Below are 19,348 nucleotides of genomic sequence, written 5' to 3'. Positions count from 1 at the left end.
AGTTCTATCTATCTGTACTTATTGAATTATTTCAGTTTAATTAAGTTTATAATAATTTGTCATTTGTGCCAAACTGCGAACAGCGATGCTAACAGCGATGCTAACAGAAGCTTTAAAAAAAATACTTGATGCACTAGGAAAACATCCAAAAGGAAGTTTTATCCACTTGACATTTCTGAGTTAAAATAAATCCACTTGCTCTGTGATATGGTCTGTAAGGTTTTGATTCTTTGGAAAAACAATCATGACAAATTCAATGTTTTCTCAGTTTTATTTTCAAATATAAAACAGAATCGGAGACTTGCTTTCAATAAATACAGAAATTTGATCAAATGATGAATAAAAATACAAACAAGCTGCACTAGCTTTCCAAACATGAGTGCACTCATTGATGTTTGGGATAAAGAGATGTATGAAAAATGATCACAGTTCATCAGATCATACCAAAGATGGGTTCAGAACTTAAATGTAAAGTGGTATTGACAGCAGTCCTTAAACCTGAATGCGTTTTAAAAATACGGTTTTCGGTTGAACTAAAAGCATGATGTGTGTTAAATCTTTGGGATATTTAGAAAATATTAGGCACATCTTGGAGAGTCAAAGTTTTCATTCCCATTATACCTGTGAATTAGTGTCAAAAATGCAACATTTGAGTACAAAAATCTGATGTAATATCATGTGAACTGAGGAATATCCTGTGAGATGAAGAAACCTGAACAGTTTACTACCTACAAATGATGGCACACTGCAAGGCTAAAGGTACAACAATTTCCTTGGCTAACCAAACATCACATGTTGCTGTGACAGTGAGAACCAGAACTATCACTTTATGACAAACAAATCACAAGTCCAGTACAAAACAGAAAATACTGTAAACCTGTTCGCATGCGACTATACGATGAACATTTGTTTGCACAAATGGCAAAGTACTTGTGCTTGTCTTCTTGACATGATGGATTGTCGCCCCCTCCCAGGCCTGGCACAGCTGAATACACAAGAGATTTGTAATCGAGTCACGCCATCATGCTTTAGGGATGAAATCGTTCAACTGTGACGAGAACTGTACACAAGTTTGTGGCTTTGAGGAGCAGCAATCCCCAGGACCCAAAGCAACAATGGGATGAGAAAAACCAGTGCAGAGGTGTTAGGGTGTCCTTTCCAAACCAGATGGAGCTGTGGGAAAGGCTACGAGTCCTTGAGCATACTGATGTGGGCAAAGATTTTCAGTGCGGGACCAAGTTTGATGTTCATGGTGCTCATGAGATGATCCTCTTTGAGGAGCATTAAGGCCTGGCCATCGATCTCCTGAGAGCGGAACTCTTCTGCGATCTCTTGGCAGCCTGGCGCAAAAGAGAAGATTTTTGATTGACTAATTGGCGACCCAAAAAGCAACAGAATATGATGATAGCTACCTGGCAGAGAGCAGATGAATTCATAAACATCCTCGACGTTCCACTTGGCGGGGTCGCTGGCCAGGAAGTGCTGCGTGAGGAGAGGGAGATCTCTACTGTGATCGAATCTTTCCTTGTTCGGAAGCCTTTGGGTTCCATAGCTTGAGTTGGACAGTGGCGAAATAGGCTCTTCGTAACTGGACATGTCTGAGCACTGGCTGGAATCACCGTGACATGGATGAGAGGAGTGCGAGGACAACAGAGACGCTCCCATGGCTGTTCGAGCCCTTGGATTCTATGAGAAAACACAAGCGAAACAATTAAGCACATTTCTGCAAAGACAAACCTAATGGGACACTGCAAAGAGAGAGCGAGAGAGCGAGAGAGAAAGGGGCATTACCCGTTTCCTGATATCCATGCTGCTGTTTTGATGATTGGCGTTGGAGGCTTTTGGTTTCTTTGGGCTCTCCGAAGTTGATTTTCTTGGGAAAAGTCCCATTCGTTTTGTGCATCCAACATTGTACCTGAAAGAGAAGAACACCAGTAAGCCAACCACTCAAAATCAAGTGTTTACATGTGCAACAAAAGTCTTATATAAAATCTAAAATGATTTGTGGGCTTCAGAAGGATCCACATACCTCTTTGCACACACCGTAGAACAAAACCGCTTGGATCTTTTGAAGTTAAAAGCGAAGTCTAGATTCCCACAGAATTCACATGCCAGCACTGGCTCGGCGATCTGATTATTCAGCAGCTCTATAAAAAGATTTACATTATGGCTGATTGGACAACAGTCTGAGCATCAGTGATCCATCAGGTGTGTGACTAAAGGCTGGAATACACAACATGACTTTTCAAATCTGAACCGATTTTAAAACACTAGGCATCATACACTTGCCGAATTTGTAAATGGTTACAGAGAAAAACTGGACATCCTACACTAAACAACCGAGGATCACACACTACCAGACTTTCAAGTCGATCCAAACGCAACAAACTCACACAGAAACGTACCTCGTTGCTAGGAGATGCATGACAAATGTAAACAAGGTGTTCTAAAATCGACTCAAAATATCAAAACATGTTTTGATATCTTCTGACTGGATGGAATCATAGTCGATTAAAAATTGTGGAAAAAAATCAGTCTGTTTTTCTGTCTTCCTTCATTTTTAGTGGAATCTGTTAACTCAAATCTGAAGACAGGCTCTGACTTTCGGCAACTAACGTCGACTTGTCCGGACTGTTAATCAGGCAAAAGTCGTGTAGTGTGTTGCTGCATTAAAGGAACTCTTTACCTTGCTGTGAAAGGTCCTCCATCTCAGAGTCTGCATTGTGAAAGGTCTGAGACTGCTTCTGCTTCTTTAAATTCTCGATCAGCAAGGACGGACGTTCAACCTGGATAGATCCACAAGGTGTTGCATAAAAAAATAAAAAAAACTACACAAGGACATATGCTGCATGCTCAAATGTACTCATATATGGGATATGTGCTTGCTCACTATTAAAACTTCTACCAAAGTATGTGGATACAAGTTAGAACTGTGGTATACATTGTCCACTAGAGGGAAGTGTGCCTCTCAATAATCAATAATAACAATGACTTAAAATTGATTTAATATTTTAAAGATTTGTTTCTATATATTCTGTATTTTTGAAGAATCTTTTGTATGCATACTGGTTTAATATGGCATGAGTGTGAGTAAATGACAAAATCGGCTCCAACACTTGGAGTTGAGTGAAAATGACTAACAAGCGGGTCGACTTAAGTTGGCAGCTGATATACATGGAAGCATGAAAGCTATGTTTAAAATGTACCTAAAAATGTTACTATTGTAACACTTAACTGCAGTAATGATAATATTTAGGCTTTTGCTACTTCAGCAGCTTTAGTTAGTTTCTATGAGAGACAAGTTAGTTTTACAAGTGGCATCTGTCTAAACATAATACAAGCAATCATCTGGTTTTATATATAGTTAAAACACTATTGTTTACTAAGTTTTGTTTACTAAACTAAGATACATTATTATGAAGCAAACCAAAACAAGTACAGAAAACGTAAACATGCAGACAAGAAGGACTGAAATAAGCAGCACTCACGGGAAAAGGCTCAGCTCCCTCCTGAATCACGAATCCCTCGATGACATGCGTGAGGATCTGGGGCTTTACTGCCGCCTGTGGCGGCGGTTTACTCTCGCCATTTTGCGGAGCGCTGCCAGTCACCGTGGGCGCATTGTTCCCGCTGCCCGAGGTCATGGCTAGAGGTGAACCCACACCTGCCTTCACATTCACTCTGCCTGCTGAATATGAGCACAAGAGTATCCATCAGGAACACTATAATACTGATAACAAATCCTAGATGTTTTGTTATCAGTAATCAGTAGGATTTGTTAACACTATAATACTGATAACAAATCCTAGATGTTTCGCGAATCGGTTCTTTAGAACAGCTCATTCCAAAGATCCGATTCAGTGATCTTTTTACGTCATCGCGTGCACACTGAGATTCTAACTGTTTTAAAAGCCATCTAGATACACTGTTGTTTAGTTTGCTACGTTCTTTGCATTTTAATAACATTGGTGTTTATAGTAATTTCATAAACACAGGTCGTTTATTAAACTATGGTAAAATGAATTTCCATTTCTTGGATGAATAAGAAATGCTATTTATTAAAACTCAGTTTCGTACGTGTTGATAAAACTATCATACCGCGTAATAAACCTATTTACAGTATCCTTTATCTGTAGCATTTCTGATATTCGTTGTTGATTATTGGAGAATCGTTTATAACGGTTTTATGAACCGGTGCTCTGACGATTCATGGAAAAGACCAGACAAAAAATAATAATAATAATCACGATTCATTCATGATATTCCATAACACTCTCATAGGTCTCCTAGTGTTGTCATAAAACGCATGAAAGATTAGAGATCAGGCACTGCATCATTATACATGTTAAATGTATAAACTACTCTCGCATTATTTGCTCACATGTAGTTGTGTTATACTGGACTGGACTATATATGCATGTGAATAAAACACAGTCACACCTGCAGCCACTTGCTTATTTCTAACTGACCAGTAATGTCTGGTTAAAGCAAACAACAAAACTGATTTATGAAAAGATATGCGTCTATTACTAAGATGTGAAAAATGTTCAGGTAAAAGTCAGAAGTTTTTTATTACTACCCGTTTTTGCCAAATTTACGCATGTACTGTAGCAGCATTACTCCCATGCTTCTTCGAAATGGCTCAAAACACTCGCATACAAACAACACTCCGGCACCTAGAAGAACCAATAGGTCGCACCCCACCGTCCCAGAACAAGTAGCGAGCAACTTTGTAACTTTATATCCCGAACATTTGGCAGGGTTTCACACTGCAGACAAACGCGCACGCACAGGCGTCCTGGTGATTGTCAACAGCACACGCCTTTGTTCCGCTCACGCACTCTTTACTTACACTTTCAAGCGCCAAAAGAGGAAAACACTAAAGTGAACTTATCATTCCAACGCTTCCGAGTACACTTCCATAATCCACTGGTGTTATATACAAAGCAGTACGACAAATTAACCGATCCAAACTTTTTTTGTGTGCGTGGATTTGTTTGTTCTAACCGATTCCCTCAATGTGAGCAACGGGGCCGCACTCTCTAATCCCCTTTGTATGGAGGAACTGAATAGGAAACATTGCGCCGCTCCGATTGGTCCCACACGCTTGGAATTATGTCCAATAGCAGGTCATATTTAGCACAGAGGCCTTCCGTGATTGGTTAAAACTCGTGAGCGGCTCCATGACAGGCGCACGTAAGCAGAGAAAGAGCATCTACTAACTAGGCTACTCCATGTCTATCTTTGGAATTGCATACTACTATTTTTACAGCATGGAATGCCACATTGCAGTACGCTGGACTTTACGGTCTCATTTCTAATGTGATGAATGAACAAGAAGCAATATCTCGAATTATTAAAATTATTAATTATTAAAAATCTCTTTCATTGAATTTTTACTTGATTGGACTGTCAAAAGTTTTGACATGTTTACATAAATGAAATTGGTCAAAGCCTGAAAAAAAAACCCCATTTATTTCTAAGATAACTCGTTAAATATGATGTAATTCGACAAAGTGTACCATACTACTGTTTCTTATAGTAGGCAATATGCATAGGCTATATACAGTGAAGACAAGCCAACTTTATTCTATAGCGCTTTATACAATACAATTGTTTCAACCAGCTTCACAGTAATAAACCGGAAAGTAACAATCAATGATGTAAGCTTCATCAAATATAAGACAAATTAAAGTGATACTAGTAACCCAATGATTTAACCAGGTCTAGATCAAATTTTGCATTCAAAATTTGTTTAATCAGACAGGGTCCTAAACTTATACCAATTCTTTGTACCCTCAAAATAATTGTACAATAATAACATTGACCAAAAAGAATGCGACGTTGTATTTAAAGGACTAAGTCTGCATGAATTAAAATTAAAATGACTTTATTTACTTTGTTAGCGGACATTACTGGTCTTGTGGTGAACAGTTAATCCATGCAAGCCAATCCACAGGGGGAAAAAATGTGTTGGTCTTCATAATGTTTAGTCAAAGTCTGCTTCCACTCTGAAATAGCATTTGTTCTCTGATGACTTCAGTCTGCTGCAAGCTAGAGATTGTGAAGAGGTACACTAAAATCAAGCCTCGTCCTCTATTTCCTTCAGATTTCAGAATATTTCAGATTTAATATTTGACACAATACTGAAGTAAAGTCGGTCAAAACTTCTAGTTCATGTGGACTTAAAAGTGTTAAAGTGTAATTCTCTTTAAAGTCCACCTGAACTGGAAGTTTCGACCAAATTATGAATGCAAAAAGAAAACATGAATTACTCATTAGAAAATAAAACATATTGCAAATAAAGCTGTCTCTAAAACTAATTGATCTACACTATTATTTATCTCCAATACAACTGGGAAAAACAATTTTTAGCTCTTTTTTAAAGCTCTACCCTGCATTAACTGCAAGATTATCTCGTATTGAGAGCAGACACAAACGTTTCGATAAGAGGGTCTTGGGTTCCTCAGGGACAAAGGGAGACTCAGGGTAACACAGGGGGCATGTATAGTGAGTCTATTCCTCGTAAGATATACAACACCACTCATGTCCCACACTCAGCAGCTGGGAGTCGAAACACAATGGAGTATAAGTATCGTAAGCTAAACCTAAGCTTGTCTCGCACTGCAGTGTCAACGTCTGAAGCAATTACATCTATTGCAAGCTATTGAAACATAATAATTAATCAGGCATAACCACAGTGATTTTGTTGTTTGCTTTAAAAAGATGAGTTACTTTGATCTGAACTTGAACTTCTGTGAGACTCACCTATATGTGAACATGAAAATAGCCAATTAAAGTGTATGCTTTTTAATCTCACTCATAAAAAAACACTAAATTTGTTTCATCTAAAACAAAATACGCTTTAAAACTTTTATGAATGCACCATGATCACACAAAATTATCAGCATGATACAATAAAATATGACATGATTTATGATTCAAGTCCTCTGATGCCTCAAGCCATTTACGCTCATAAAAGAGCAGTTTATCATCGTTCATAATTTAACGTCTGAGAGGTTAGGCCTCCGACACACCTGCCAGACAGCCAGAGTGTGTCCACCTTTATTCCCACGTCCCACCAAGAACAGCGGAGCTCAGACCCTCGCCCCTAATTATAGCAGAAGCTGCCTGTCACACTCTCGCAAGTGCTTCGACTGGACAATAGACACTGGGGGTGTGACAGATCTACTCTTCCGCTTGAGGGGAGAGCTCGCGTAGTTGGCCTTTGTGTTTTTGTGACTGGCAAACCTACAGATGGTGGTGACGTAGTAGCCACTCTGCATCTGGCTAGACCAAGATTGCTGCAGGAGTCTTTCCTCTAACTTTTGCAACCAGTATAGCTAGATGTGACCAAAATAGTTTCATATTCCATGTCTTTTTTCAATATTTTTGTTTAATCATATTGTGTTTGACAGAGTGATATATTTGTGATATGTAAATCTTTAATAAATAAAGTGTGTAAGGTGACAATATTTAATGGTTGATGTGACATTCTCGTTTCAGTTTCAGAGAAACACTCAGTATGATAAATCAGCTACACTATAGTGCATAATAAATAACTACATAATATCTGCATCTATTTAATTGTTTTGTTAATCATGCTTTTAACAACAACTGTTGGTTGTTTTTGAATTTTCACTTGTCTTATATTTGTCTTATTTTCTATTTCCATATATATATATATATATAAGACATAGACCCCCCCCCCCCCCCCCTTGATTTTCAACTACAGAAGCTGTTTTTATTGCAGCTTTGTTGCATTAAATATTATATATATATTCAAGTTACTGATTATGGTCAGACTATTAGGATAAAATCAGAGGGAGCCATATATATATTTGATTAAATCAAAACACAAACAATGCATGGAGATATTGCTAAATTGAAAAAAAAAAAAAACATTTTGCAACCTTTACCCTTTTTGAACCAACAAAATAAATAAATGAAAGTCATGAAAATGAAACAAATAATACATGAATCAGTACCTTCTATGTTTTCTGTCACTTGACTTTGATGAGATTGTTTGACTGAATGGGATTGTTCTGTCCGGGTTGGCACTTGTGTTGTTATGGATAGCCGCTGCGGTTCGAGAGGATCAGGGTCGTCCTTATCTGACACATCCAGTGTGGCTACTTCCAGCTGGAATTAAAGTCAAACAGGACAAGGTCAGAATAGGAGGGAATAAGTGAAACTAATACAATTAGGATACATTGAAATAAAGACACACAAAAAAAACATGATGTTCAATTCACTTACTTGAGTTTGAACTGGCTGGATCTGGACATTAACTGCAGTAAGCTGTAGAGGTGCTGCTTTGCTGTGGCTCAGCATGGGCGGCTGTCCATTCTGGGCAAGTGCCTCCTGACTCACAGTAGTGGAATGGAAGATGGTGGCTTGTTGGCAGGTAACAGGCACTTTGGGCAGCAAAGGGATAGGGCACTGTTGAGGCTGAGCTGGCAGGGCAGGCTGAATGGCCACAGCTTGCACTGTGTGAGGATGAATGGTGGCAGCTTCTAAGAGCTGAGCTTGACCTCTCTGCAGTATCTGAGGCTGCTGCTGTATCACAAACTGATGCTTGTGCTGCTGGAGCAGCTGATGGGTCTGAATTTGGGTATATGCTGGAATAAATATAACAAAAGACAATATATTTAATGGTTGATGTGACACTCATTTCACAGTATGATAAATCAGCTACACTATAGAGTAGTGGTTCTCAACGGGGGCGGTACCGCCCCCCAGGGGGCGTTCAGAGAACAACGGGGGGCGTTAGACGCAAGAGTCTTGAAAGGGGGGCGTTCAGGTGTTAGGGTTAGCGAGTAACGGAAATTTGTGTTCATTTACTGTGATTCATTTTAAGCATTTAGTAATTTATTTGTAATAAACACTTTAAGTGGGCTATTAAAAAAGTGTTAGGACCATATATGTTAAATTATGTTGTAAAACATATGCGTAGATTGTGATGTCATATTGTGTGTGCGCGCACGCCTATGGTGCGCGTGAAAGAAAACGTCAGCAGCGCTCAAATAAAAAAAAGAAAATCATTCGTCCGCGGCCGTTCTAGCCTACTCCTGACCGCAAGTCCACCGTCAGTATACTAGCAGGTTTTTTGTGTTCATTTCTATTGCATTACGATTGAAAGCAGTATCAATAATGTCAAAAATATAATGTGCAGTCAAGTTCGGGTGTGAATGCTGTTTAAATGAGTGTTCTCACCGACACGCTTGTTGTGATTCTTCTTCCAGTTTAATGTACATGTAGCCTAAGCTATGTATCGTTACTTTTGCAACGACTATATTATTTTTCCAGTTATAGACCAGCGCTCTGACTAGAATCCAGCGCTGGCTAGAATCTGCATTCACGCGCTCAAACATGTGTTTCGCGCTGACAACAATCCAGCGCTGGCTAGAGTCACGCAGCGGAGGAATGGAAAGTTGACATGCCATTAAAAAGTATTGACTTAAGTATTGAAACACTTCTATTTTTTCAAATATTTTCAATAAATCATGTTCCCATTTACTCCGGCGACGAATTTCAAAATTAAACTAAATTCTATTTATAAGGTAAAACTTAAAATTTTTTAGGCATTAACTAATTCCAATGCCTAATGCCAAAATGTTTTCTTTGTTCACCAAGTAATTTACTGGTCAGGCATTATTGTTAACTCAATTTGAAAATGACAATTTGATGGATAATTTTTATATTATATTAATATTTAAATATATTCTGCAATCACATTTTGGTAATGTAGGCTATTCATTCCGCCATCACATCTGAGAGCGAAACGCTGCTTGGGTAACGTTAGTTTCAAGATATAAAAACAATTAATAATACAATAATAATTGAATTGTTCGTGTGTTTATTCTTGTTAGAAGATTTTTCTTTTTACTGATTATGAAAACAAATTAATCACGACAAACCAAATTAATTGTAATTGTATTAATTATACCTGATACCAAGGTATTTTAGGCCTACAATTTTAACATAATTTTTCATGAAAAATCATGATTGTATATTTATTTTTAAGTAAGGTTAATGTAAGCAGCTTCTTGCAATACTCTCCTAAATGCTAATAAAACCTACGTGCAAACATTACCGCTTTAATGACTGTCCTTTATTTTTCAGTGCATTTGTTTTATAATATATGGCTATTTATGTCATGGGATTAATATAATATAACTATTATTATGTAGTAGTGTAATGTAGACAAACACAACTAAAAGAGGTTTGAATTTTTCTTTGTTTAATTTGCACACTGAATATGGGTTGGAGCTTTTAATTTTGAACTCTCAAAGTGCACCAGATTGATGCATTTAACATTAAAATGCACACATTTTTCTTACGGGGGGCTTGCCCCCCGAACCCCCCTAGAAGGCCCGAGGTTCACCCACCACAGATTTACCAAATATCCTGTGAGAAACACTGCTATTGCTATTCAATGCAGTTTATAGCTTGTTTTTTGGATTAATCGCTGTGGAGTATAGTTCGATTGTATTAATAAATGACAATTTTGTACTTATTTCATCTGTTACTCGTTCCTGCTCGCTCATTAGTTTGGGGGTGGGGGGCGGTCGGGGACCTGGATATTGGATAGGGGGCGCTGGCCCAAAAAAGGTTGAGAACCACTGAGTTAGACATACTCTGACAGGCTCTGCTGTGTAACACTAAGGAATACCAGCCTAATTTGTGCAGGACCTTTAAATGCGATGCGAGTCATTTTAAAATGTTCATACTTTCTGTTCTAACAGGCTGAACTATGAAGGACCAGTTTTACTTGGACTTAAGCTATTCACACTATATTACATGATAACGTGTTACGGAGTACTGTTGAGATTGATGAGCATTATTACTCAAGAAAATGTCATTCTCATGCCATGTTTTCTCTCAGAAAAGAGACAACTTGTGATCAAGACAAGCGATCAAACGCCATGGTCTTGATATCAAATTCCTCCAAGCAAACAGAGAGTCTGTTCAGAGGTTGTGGGAGTGTGTTTTTTATCATTTATGTGGTGTTCTGTTCTGCCATGTTTTCTCTCAGAAAAGAAACAACTTGTGATCAAGACAAGCGATCAAACGCCATGGTCTTGATATCAAATTCCTCCAAGCAAACAGAGAGCCTGTTCAGAGGTTGTGGGAGTGTGTTTTTTATCATTTATGTGGTGTTCTGTGTTCAAAATGAACACAGTATGAGATAGTGTGCCATATTTACACACCCTCCCCCAACAGCCTGCTAAGTTCAAAGCATTTATAGAATAGCAACAACAGATGCAGGGCTTTCTTTGAGCATTGAAGACCACATTCTGGTTCAAGTTCCACCTGTGTTGATAAATAATTAACTGCTGCCCTTTGTCAGCACAGTTCAATATGACAAAAAAGAAAAGAAAAAGAAAACGTCTGCAAAACTTCCTGGCCTTTGAGGGATAAATGCTGAAGGATAGCATTTACCCAGCTTCAATAATGAGTGCTACTTCAAACACCGGTAAAAACAAAAATAATTCCATTTACGTTTTTCTTGACATACAGTATCGAAATGATGATCGAAATGACCAAATTCACATAGTATTTTCCTTAACTTCACTAATGTATACAGAAATAAGAGGTATGTAGGGACACAGAACACGCTTTTGAGATAAACACAAACACCATAAAGTCCAGGCCTGATCCTCTCTCGTCCTTCACTGTCATCACTCCTCCTTTTATCCTTAAGGAGCTCCTCCATGGGAATCGCTCCGTTCCCATGCCTATCGGGCTCACCCGGCTGGCCACAGTCTTTTTCACACAGAACTTTACCACTGCTCTGCTTTTTAATAGTTTTTATGTAAATATACGCTAGACTAGCATCTTTATTGTTTTAAGTGTCTCTGATGTGCTCCACAGAACACAAGAAGACGTTCTGTGTGAACTTAAACTAAAAACGTAAAAGTTTGTATGCATTTTGGCCATTCTTTTAAACGACAACAGCGTTCTCTTTCATAGGTTCACTCAACGCTGCGGAAAGCGCAGTGGGATATCCTCTGGATGTGCCGATTGTCTGAAGCCCTATAGAATCACGCCAATCCATTGGCTGATGGCGCTCGCGCAAAGCTGGCTCCGCCCCGACGCTCTTACGTCGTAGCATGATGTACGCGCGCGCGCCATCTTCTCCTCAGATTTCTCTGCCTTCACGAAGCGGTCACATCTCGCCCTTCGTGCGGTTTTTCTGAGCCCGAATTCTCAATTCAACTTCAGCTTTCGTCTCGACACTTCAGCGACTGGTATAAGTGGAACTCTGTTCTCCTTACAGTGAAGTGTCATGGATTATCGACGCTGCTCTCCGCCATGCGTTCGTTTCATCTCGAACGACGACCCTCACAGTAAGTGTGTTAAATGTATGGGTTTTTCGCATGCGCGTGAGGCTGTATTAGGATTGTCGAAATGTAAATTTTGTGACAATCTCCTTCTCAAAACCCTCCGCTCTAGACTCGCGGTTTTTGAGAAGGAGACATTCGTTTCCCCCCGTCGCGCTCCCGAGACTGCTGAGGCCTCTCGTGGATCCGCGGCCTGGGGTTCGGATGTTGAGCTCGAGGATATTGAGTATGAGCAGACGGGCCTCGCCCTTTCTCTCCCTCCCTCTCCCGAGCACGCACGCGGCGCGGTTGAATTCGCGCATGATTATTTATGTCCCAGCCCGGGAGCCCGCGAATCGGTTTCTTTCGGTCTGGATGACGTTATTTACACTGCAGCCTCCGACTCCGAGGATTTCGGGCCTGCTCTGGCTGATGACGTTATCCCGCCTAGCGGCCAGGACGCGCGGCCTACTCCGGCCTACACTGAGCTTATTGAGGTGCTGTCGCGCGCTACAGAGAAGCTCTCTATTGACTGGCCTGATGAGCCCCGCGAGTCTCAATCGTCCAAACTCGACGAGAGGTTCCTACGTGGCCCTAATTCTAGGCCAGAGCGAAGAAAGCTGCCCTTTTTCAGCGATCTGCATCACGAGATCTCCAGATCCTGGAAGCAGCCATTCTCCGCACGCCTAACTAATGCGGCAGCCGCTGACTTCACCAACCTTGTTGGTTTTGTGGAGCAGGGTTATTCCGCTATTCCAGCGGTCGAGGACACGCTGGCTAACCACCTCGCCCCGTCGTCTGCACCGTCTTGGAAGGCGCGTCCCCTTCTTCCTTCCAAGGCTTGTAGGACTACTTCCTCCCTTATTGGGAAGTCTTACATGGCGGCTGGTCAGGCAGGCATGGCCCTGCATACCATGGCCATCCTTCAAGCCTACCAAGCGGACGTCTTGAAGGACATGGATGAAGGAGAGGGACTGACGCCCGAAGCTGTCAAAGAGCTTCGCAAAGCCACAGATCTGGCCCTAAGAGCCACCAAGCACACTGCTCGGGCTGTAGGTCGCTCTATGGCGGGCTCGGTTGCTGCAGAGCGCCACCTCTGGTTGAATCTCACGGAGATCCGAGACAAGGATAAGAGTTTCCTCCTGGATGCCCCTATCTCCCACTCAGGTCTTTTCGGGGAGGCGGTCAACACGGTGGTTGACAAATTCCGCGCCGCTAAGTCTCAGTCGGCCGCGTTCAGGCAGTTTATGCCCAGGAGGGTCAGAGGGCCCAGTGACTCCAACCCTCCCCCTTCTCAAACCCGAGAACGCTCTGCTCATAGGGCTGAGTTCCCTACTAGCAGGAGTGACCCGGCTCGCCACCCACCAACTACTGTCTGGGGAGCCCGAGGTCGTCCATTTCCTCGCCAGCGCCCTCACAAGCGCCTTCAGCTGAAGCGGTCCAACAAATCGGCCGCTCCAGCCTCCTCGAGCCGTTCCTGACCCGCAGGGCAGGAAGAGGAGAGCCTCATCAGATCTACGAGGTTGGGACAGACCGCGCAAGCGTTTCTGCCCTCCTCCAGCCGGCTCTCCTCATCCAACCCTGTCACCTTCGCCACCCAGCGTGTTTCGAAGTGCAGGTCCTGTTTCACTCTCTTCACCCAGTCCGGCGCAGGAGGAAGGAGACGCATCTTGCTTTCTCCCCTCGCTCCCGGTGCACGTTACACCCGCCAATCGCTTCCTCAGAGGCACAGTTCTTTTTCCTCTGGAGCAGGCGGACCCAGTTACTTCTATCCAGGTGGTGGTACCCCCCAATACGTGTCAGGACGCCAAGCGCTCTCCTCCACGGTCAACCGCGCCTCCCCATGGAAACCAGCGCGACACCCTACCTCAGGTATGTCCCTTGCACTGCAACACTCCTCTGCCTCTATCACATTTCGTTCAAGAATGGGAGCGTTTACCAGGGGTATCGCCTTGGATCCTTCGCACAGTTCGGCTCGGCTACACGCTTCAGTTTTGTCGCAACCCCCCCTGCTTCAACGGGGTCTTTCCTACTGTAGTCGACAGCGCCGCTCAGGCTTCTGTACTACAGCAGGAGATTTCATCCCTTCTGCTGAAGGGGGCGATAGAAGAGATTCCTTCGGGGGAAGTCGAACAGGGCTTCTACAGCCGTTACTTCCTGGTCCCGAAGAAGGGGGGCGGCCTGCGGCCGATACTAGATCTTCGCCGGTTGAATTTCTCTCTTTACAAAGGAAAATTCAAAATGTTGACGCTGAAGGCCATCATATCTCATATCCGGCGGGGGGACTGGTTCGTGACGGTAGACCTCAAGGATGCTTATTTCCACATCCAGGTCGTACGGCGACACAGGAAGTTCCTCAGGTTCGCCTTTGGAGGGAAAGCGTACCAGTACAGGGTCCTCCCCTTTGGCCTCGCTCTAGCGCCAAGGACGTTCACAAAGTGTATGGATGCTGCTCTGGCCCCGCTGCGGCTCCAGGGCATCCATATACTCAACTACCTGGACGATTGGCTCCTTTTAGCCCACTCCAGAGAGTTGGTGACTCACCACAGGGACATTGTCCTCCGTCATATTCAGTCTCTCGGTTTGAGGCTGAATACGGAGAAGAGCGTTCTTACTCCAGCTCAGAACACGGTTTTCTTGGGGGTATGCATGGACTCCGTTCTTATGCAGGCCCGTTTGGCTCCTGCACGGATTTCCAGTCTGGTGACATGTCTGTCCCGTTTCGCACTAGGCCAGCATGTTTCCGTGAGCACCTGCCGCAGACTTCTGGGCCTTATGGCCGCGGCCTCCCCTGTGCTACCTCTGGGGCTGCTCCACATGAGACCTTTTCTGTGGTGGATGAAGCTCTCAGGGGCTCGGCCCACGGGGCCAGCCTTTCGCCTATTGAAGGTGTCGCGCAGTCGCTTTCGCGCCCTGTCAATCTGGCGGGACCCCCTCTTCCTTCAGAAAGGAGTCGGTATGGGTGCGGTATTCCGTCGCCAGATGGTTACGACGGATGCCTCTCTGACCGGCTGGGGAGCGGTTTTCGAGGGCAGGCCAGCGTGTGGGGTTTGGACTGGCGAGACCCTCTCGTGGCACATAAACAGCTTGGAGCTGAGGGCTGTCTTCCTGGCTCTTTGCCACTTTCTCCCTTTCCTCGAAGGACACCATGTCATTGTCAGAACGGACAATATGGCAGTAGTGTCCCATGTAAACAGACAGGGGGGTTCACGATCGCGCACCCTAGACAGGCATGCGCGTCACCTTCTCCTGTGGTCCCAGGACAAGTTCCTCTCTCTGAGAGCAGTTCATGTCCCAGGGATTCTGAACCTCGCAGCAGATTTTCTGTCGAGGCAGAAGCTCAGGTCTGGGGAATGGATGTTGAACCGCCAGTCGGTGGCCCTGATCTGGGAGGTGTTCGGAAAAGCGGAAGTGGACCTCTTTGCATCTCAGGAGTCGTCCCAATGCCCGCTTTGGTTCTCTCTGAGCCCTCCAGCTCCATTGGGGATAGATGCGTTCGCCCACCCTTGGCCGATGCAGAAACTCTATGCCTTCCCGCCCATCAAGCTGATCCAGGCGGTTCTGTCCAGAGTGAGGGAGAGCGGAGTCCGCCTCCTTCTGGTAGCCCCATTCTGGCCGTCCCAGCCATGGTTTTCGGAGCTGATCCCTCTGTTGGAATCCTCCCCCTGGGAGATACCGGTCAGGGAGGACCTGCTTTCCCAGCTTCAGGGCAGGATATGGCATCCTCGCCCCGACATTTGGAAGCTGTACGTTTGGCCTATCAGAGGCCGTTAGCTTTAAGCTTTGATCTCCCAACCGACGTTCAGGAGACTATTGCGAATGCTAGAGCCCCTTCGACGAGGAGGCTATATTCCTCCAAGTGGAGGGTGTTCGAGGCGTGGTGCTTAGCACATGATAGGAACCCAGTTAGCTGCCCAGTAGGCTCAGTGCTGGAATTCCTGCAGGAAAAGTTTGCTTCCGGAGCGGCCGCTACCACTCTCAGAGTGTATGTCGCAGCTATTGCTGCTCATAGAGAATCGGATGAGATTCCCTTGGGGAAACTGAGGTTAGTTTCGGCCTTCATGCGTGGGGTTAGGCGCCTGAAACCGGCTCGCCCCCCTAGTGTTCCCTCGTGGGACCTGTCAGTCGTCCTGGAGGGTTTGACAGAGGCTCCCTTCGAGCCCTTGGAGTCAGCTCCTGAGCGGATTCTGACTCTTAAGGTTGCTCTTTTGTTAGCTTTATCTTCACTGAAGCGGATAGGGGATTTGCAGGCTCTCTCTATTAGTGAGTCATGCTTGGACTTCGCTCCTGGCCTGGTTAGGGTTACCTTGAGGCCGAGGTCGGGGTATGTACCCAAGGTTCTTTCCACGGCGTTCCGCTCTCAGGTTGTTAACCTTAATGCTTTCCACCCTCCTCCTTTTGCCTCTGAGGAAGAAAGGAAACTTAACTTGCTCTGCCCGGTCCGTTCTTTGAAGTTGTATGTAGATCGCTCAAGCGGTTGGAGGAAATCAAACCAGCTCTTGGTATGTTTTGGTGCTGGCCGCCGCGGGCTTGCAGCATCAAAGCAGAGGATTTCCCACTGGGTAACGGACGCTATTTCGCTGGCTTATGAGGTGCGTGGTTTGCCTTCACCTCTTAGCATCAGAGCGCATTCCACCAGAAGTGTGGCTTCCTCTCAAGCTCTCTTTAGAGGGGCCCTCTTGGAAGACATTTGTGTGGCGGCAGGTTGGTCCTCTCCGCACACCTTTGTGAGGTTCTATAATTTGGATCTTGACATGACTCCAGGTTCCCAGGTTCTATCTGCTTGAACCTATCATGGTTGTTATTATTTGGTCTGGTACCGGTTATGGCAGCGCTTAGCTTGGCGAGTTTGGTATTTCGTTCCCACTGCGCTTTCCGCAGCGTTGAGTGAACCTATGAAAGAGAACGTCTCTGGTTACTTACGTAACCTATGTTCTCTGAATAGGGAACGAGACGCTGCGTTCGCTGCCAAGCTCCTCGCGCTGCCGACAGTTTTTCTTTTCGGCAGAGAAATCTGAGGAGAAGATGGCGCGCGCGCGTACATCATGCTACGACGTAAGAGCGTCGGGGCGGAGCCAGCTTTGCGCGAGCGCCATCAGCCAATGGATTGGCGTGATTCTATAGGGCTTCAGACAATCGGCACATCCAGAGGATATCCCACTGCGCTTTCCGCAGCGTCTCGTTCCCTATTCAGAGAACATAGGTTACGTAAGTAACCAGAGACGTTTTGGGTGCCTGAAAACTTAAACTTTTGAAAACGGGTTTCAAAGTGCACGTTTTTGAAAATGGTCTCCGTGTAAAAAAAAACAGCGAATCTCTGAAAACGATGACGTCATGCACATGCGTATTACGTGTTTCATCGCCATCTAATGGCCAGGCAGCAGAATACAGCGTTTTTAGTCGTTTTCGCAGATCCGTGTGAATGGGGATCGTTTTGACTATGGCGCCGTCTCTACACGGAAAAACTTCTCCGTTTTAAGCATATCGTTGTCGTGTAAACGTACCCTAACTCGGCTGTGCATTGGCCCTCTATGGCAAGATTTGAGGAATCCTGGTCTAGGACATTCCCACCTAAACAGTTTTAAAAAAAGCGCAGAAGCTTTTTTCCTCTGACTGACAATTGATTACAGTCCCAAAGTGAAGGGGGTGGTCTCCGCTCATGTACCGACGTTATTGGTCTCTGAAGGAAAAACTCTCCTAACCATTGTTCATTACAGCCGATCAAAGAATATGTAGGTCCACAATCTCAACCTTGATCAAAACACTTCATGGAGGCCCAACACTTCAATTCTGCAGTGGTCACTCCAAAAAAGGTCTGGTCTTTCTTAGGTTTCTCTCCAGTTGTGGTCCAAATACTTTGAGTTTCATGCTCCTGGCTATGTGCTTTTCTTGTCTAATGAATTCCTTATGAAGAAAACATGGTCAATGCGAGAGTGAGCCATTCAACACACCATTTACATTTACCAATTGGTCTCTTTATAGATTTTTCCTCTCTAAATTTAGTATATCCACCAAGATTTACCATAATAACAGGTCTTCATTTAGGAGCTACAGGAACTGGGTGATGTTTAAACTGCTATTTGTAGGTTCACGAAACTGTTAACCAATAAAGAAAAACATACTGATGGATGGTGTTGCCAGTAAGTACTGACCCTTCTCACTGCTCCAGTGGTTTCTTTGGCTTCGTCTCTAGCTGTTCTGTGTGTATATTGATGCTTGAACCCTCTCTGTCAAGCTTTCATGACAGGAAATGGTCAGGACCTTACCACATACATAGAAACCCACAACCACAAATAACACATTAGCCCACTCGTGGTTTCCATTTGTATCAGATTGAAGTGGTCTACTGAAGGCTTACACAGGACATATTCTTGTGTTCGAAAAGAGAATGAAACAGAGCAGTGTTTTTTTAAGATGCATTATTACAGGTGTAACTGATTTAGTGTTTTTAAAGATTAACTTAAGTGAGTGTTAGATGACGGCAAAGGTAATCTTAATGTAAAACTAGGAAAAATAAGCATGTTCAAATAAGTATCCACCGTTGACCTCTGCTGATTAATTTAATAAATAAAAAAACATCTCTAATACGTAACTGACATGGCACCAATATATTGTGCATCCATAGGTATAATGACTCGATAATTGCTTACCATTAACATATAACATTAAAGTAGCCTACTGAGAATGCAATTCAGTAATGTTAATGAATTGTTAATGTAGCCTATATTCCTAAATGAATGGCAGATATTCAGGGACCACATTACCAGGATATCACTTTACTAGCATGCATGTGGGGTAAATTGTGTCGTTGAACCAAAAAAGCTGAACATCTGTCTCAGTGATAAGGATATCCTTTAAGAGAAGCCTCTGAGGGCGCAAACAAATAGAGAATCCCACAAGCCACATATGCACACAAAGCCGGTGTGCTATCGTGAAACACTGCCGCCCAGTGTGCATCTCAAGACTGCTGCCACAGCAACCCGACACCCTGTTTAATGCTCAAGGCCAGATGTCCCTCTCAC

The 19,348-nt window shown here is 43.6% G+C and overlaps 1 protein-coding gene across 6 annotated transcripts in view; it reads right to left on the bottom strand.

Moving 5' to 3' along the window:
* Window positions 1-811: 811 nt before the first annotated feature.
* phc2a (polyhomeotic homolog 2a (Drosophila)) overlaps window positions 812-19,348 on the bottom strand; it is a 58,375-nt gene continuing 39,838 nt past the window's right edge. For 3 of the 6 annotated variants that reach the window (XM_056268135.1, XM_056268137.1, XM_056268136.1), the window contains exons 8-15: window positions 8,260-8,621; window positions 8,013-8,142; window positions 3,489-3,688; window positions 2,687-2,786; window positions 2,030-2,147; window positions 1,792-1,915; window positions 1,413-1,686; window positions 812-1,340 (exon numbers count right to left, since the gene is read on the bottom strand). In XM_056268135.1, the coding sequence (XP_056124110.1) occupies window positions 1,186-1,340; window positions 1,413-1,686; window positions 1,792-1,915; window positions 2,030-2,147; window positions 2,687-2,786; window positions 3,489-3,688; window positions 8,013-8,142; window positions 8,260-8,621 (1,463 nt within the window). In that variant the 3' untranslated portion in view covers window positions 812-1,185. The other 3 variants (XM_056268140.1, XM_056268139.1, XM_056268138.1) reach the window with 3 other exon arrangements.

This window comes from Rhinichthys klamathensis, unplaced genomic scaffold (assembly GCF_029890125.1).
Source record: "Rhinichthys klamathensis goyatoka isolate OS25496 unplaced genomic scaffold, OSU_Roscu_1.1 h1tg000269l_1, whole genome shotgun sequence".
NCBI classification, from domain to species: Eukaryota; Metazoa; Chordata; class Actinopteri; order Cypriniformes; family Leuciscidae; genus Rhinichthys; species Rhinichthys klamathensis.
The sequence above is the reverse complement of the archived record's forward strand: the minus strand, read 5'-3'. Positions and strand labels throughout refer to the sequence as shown.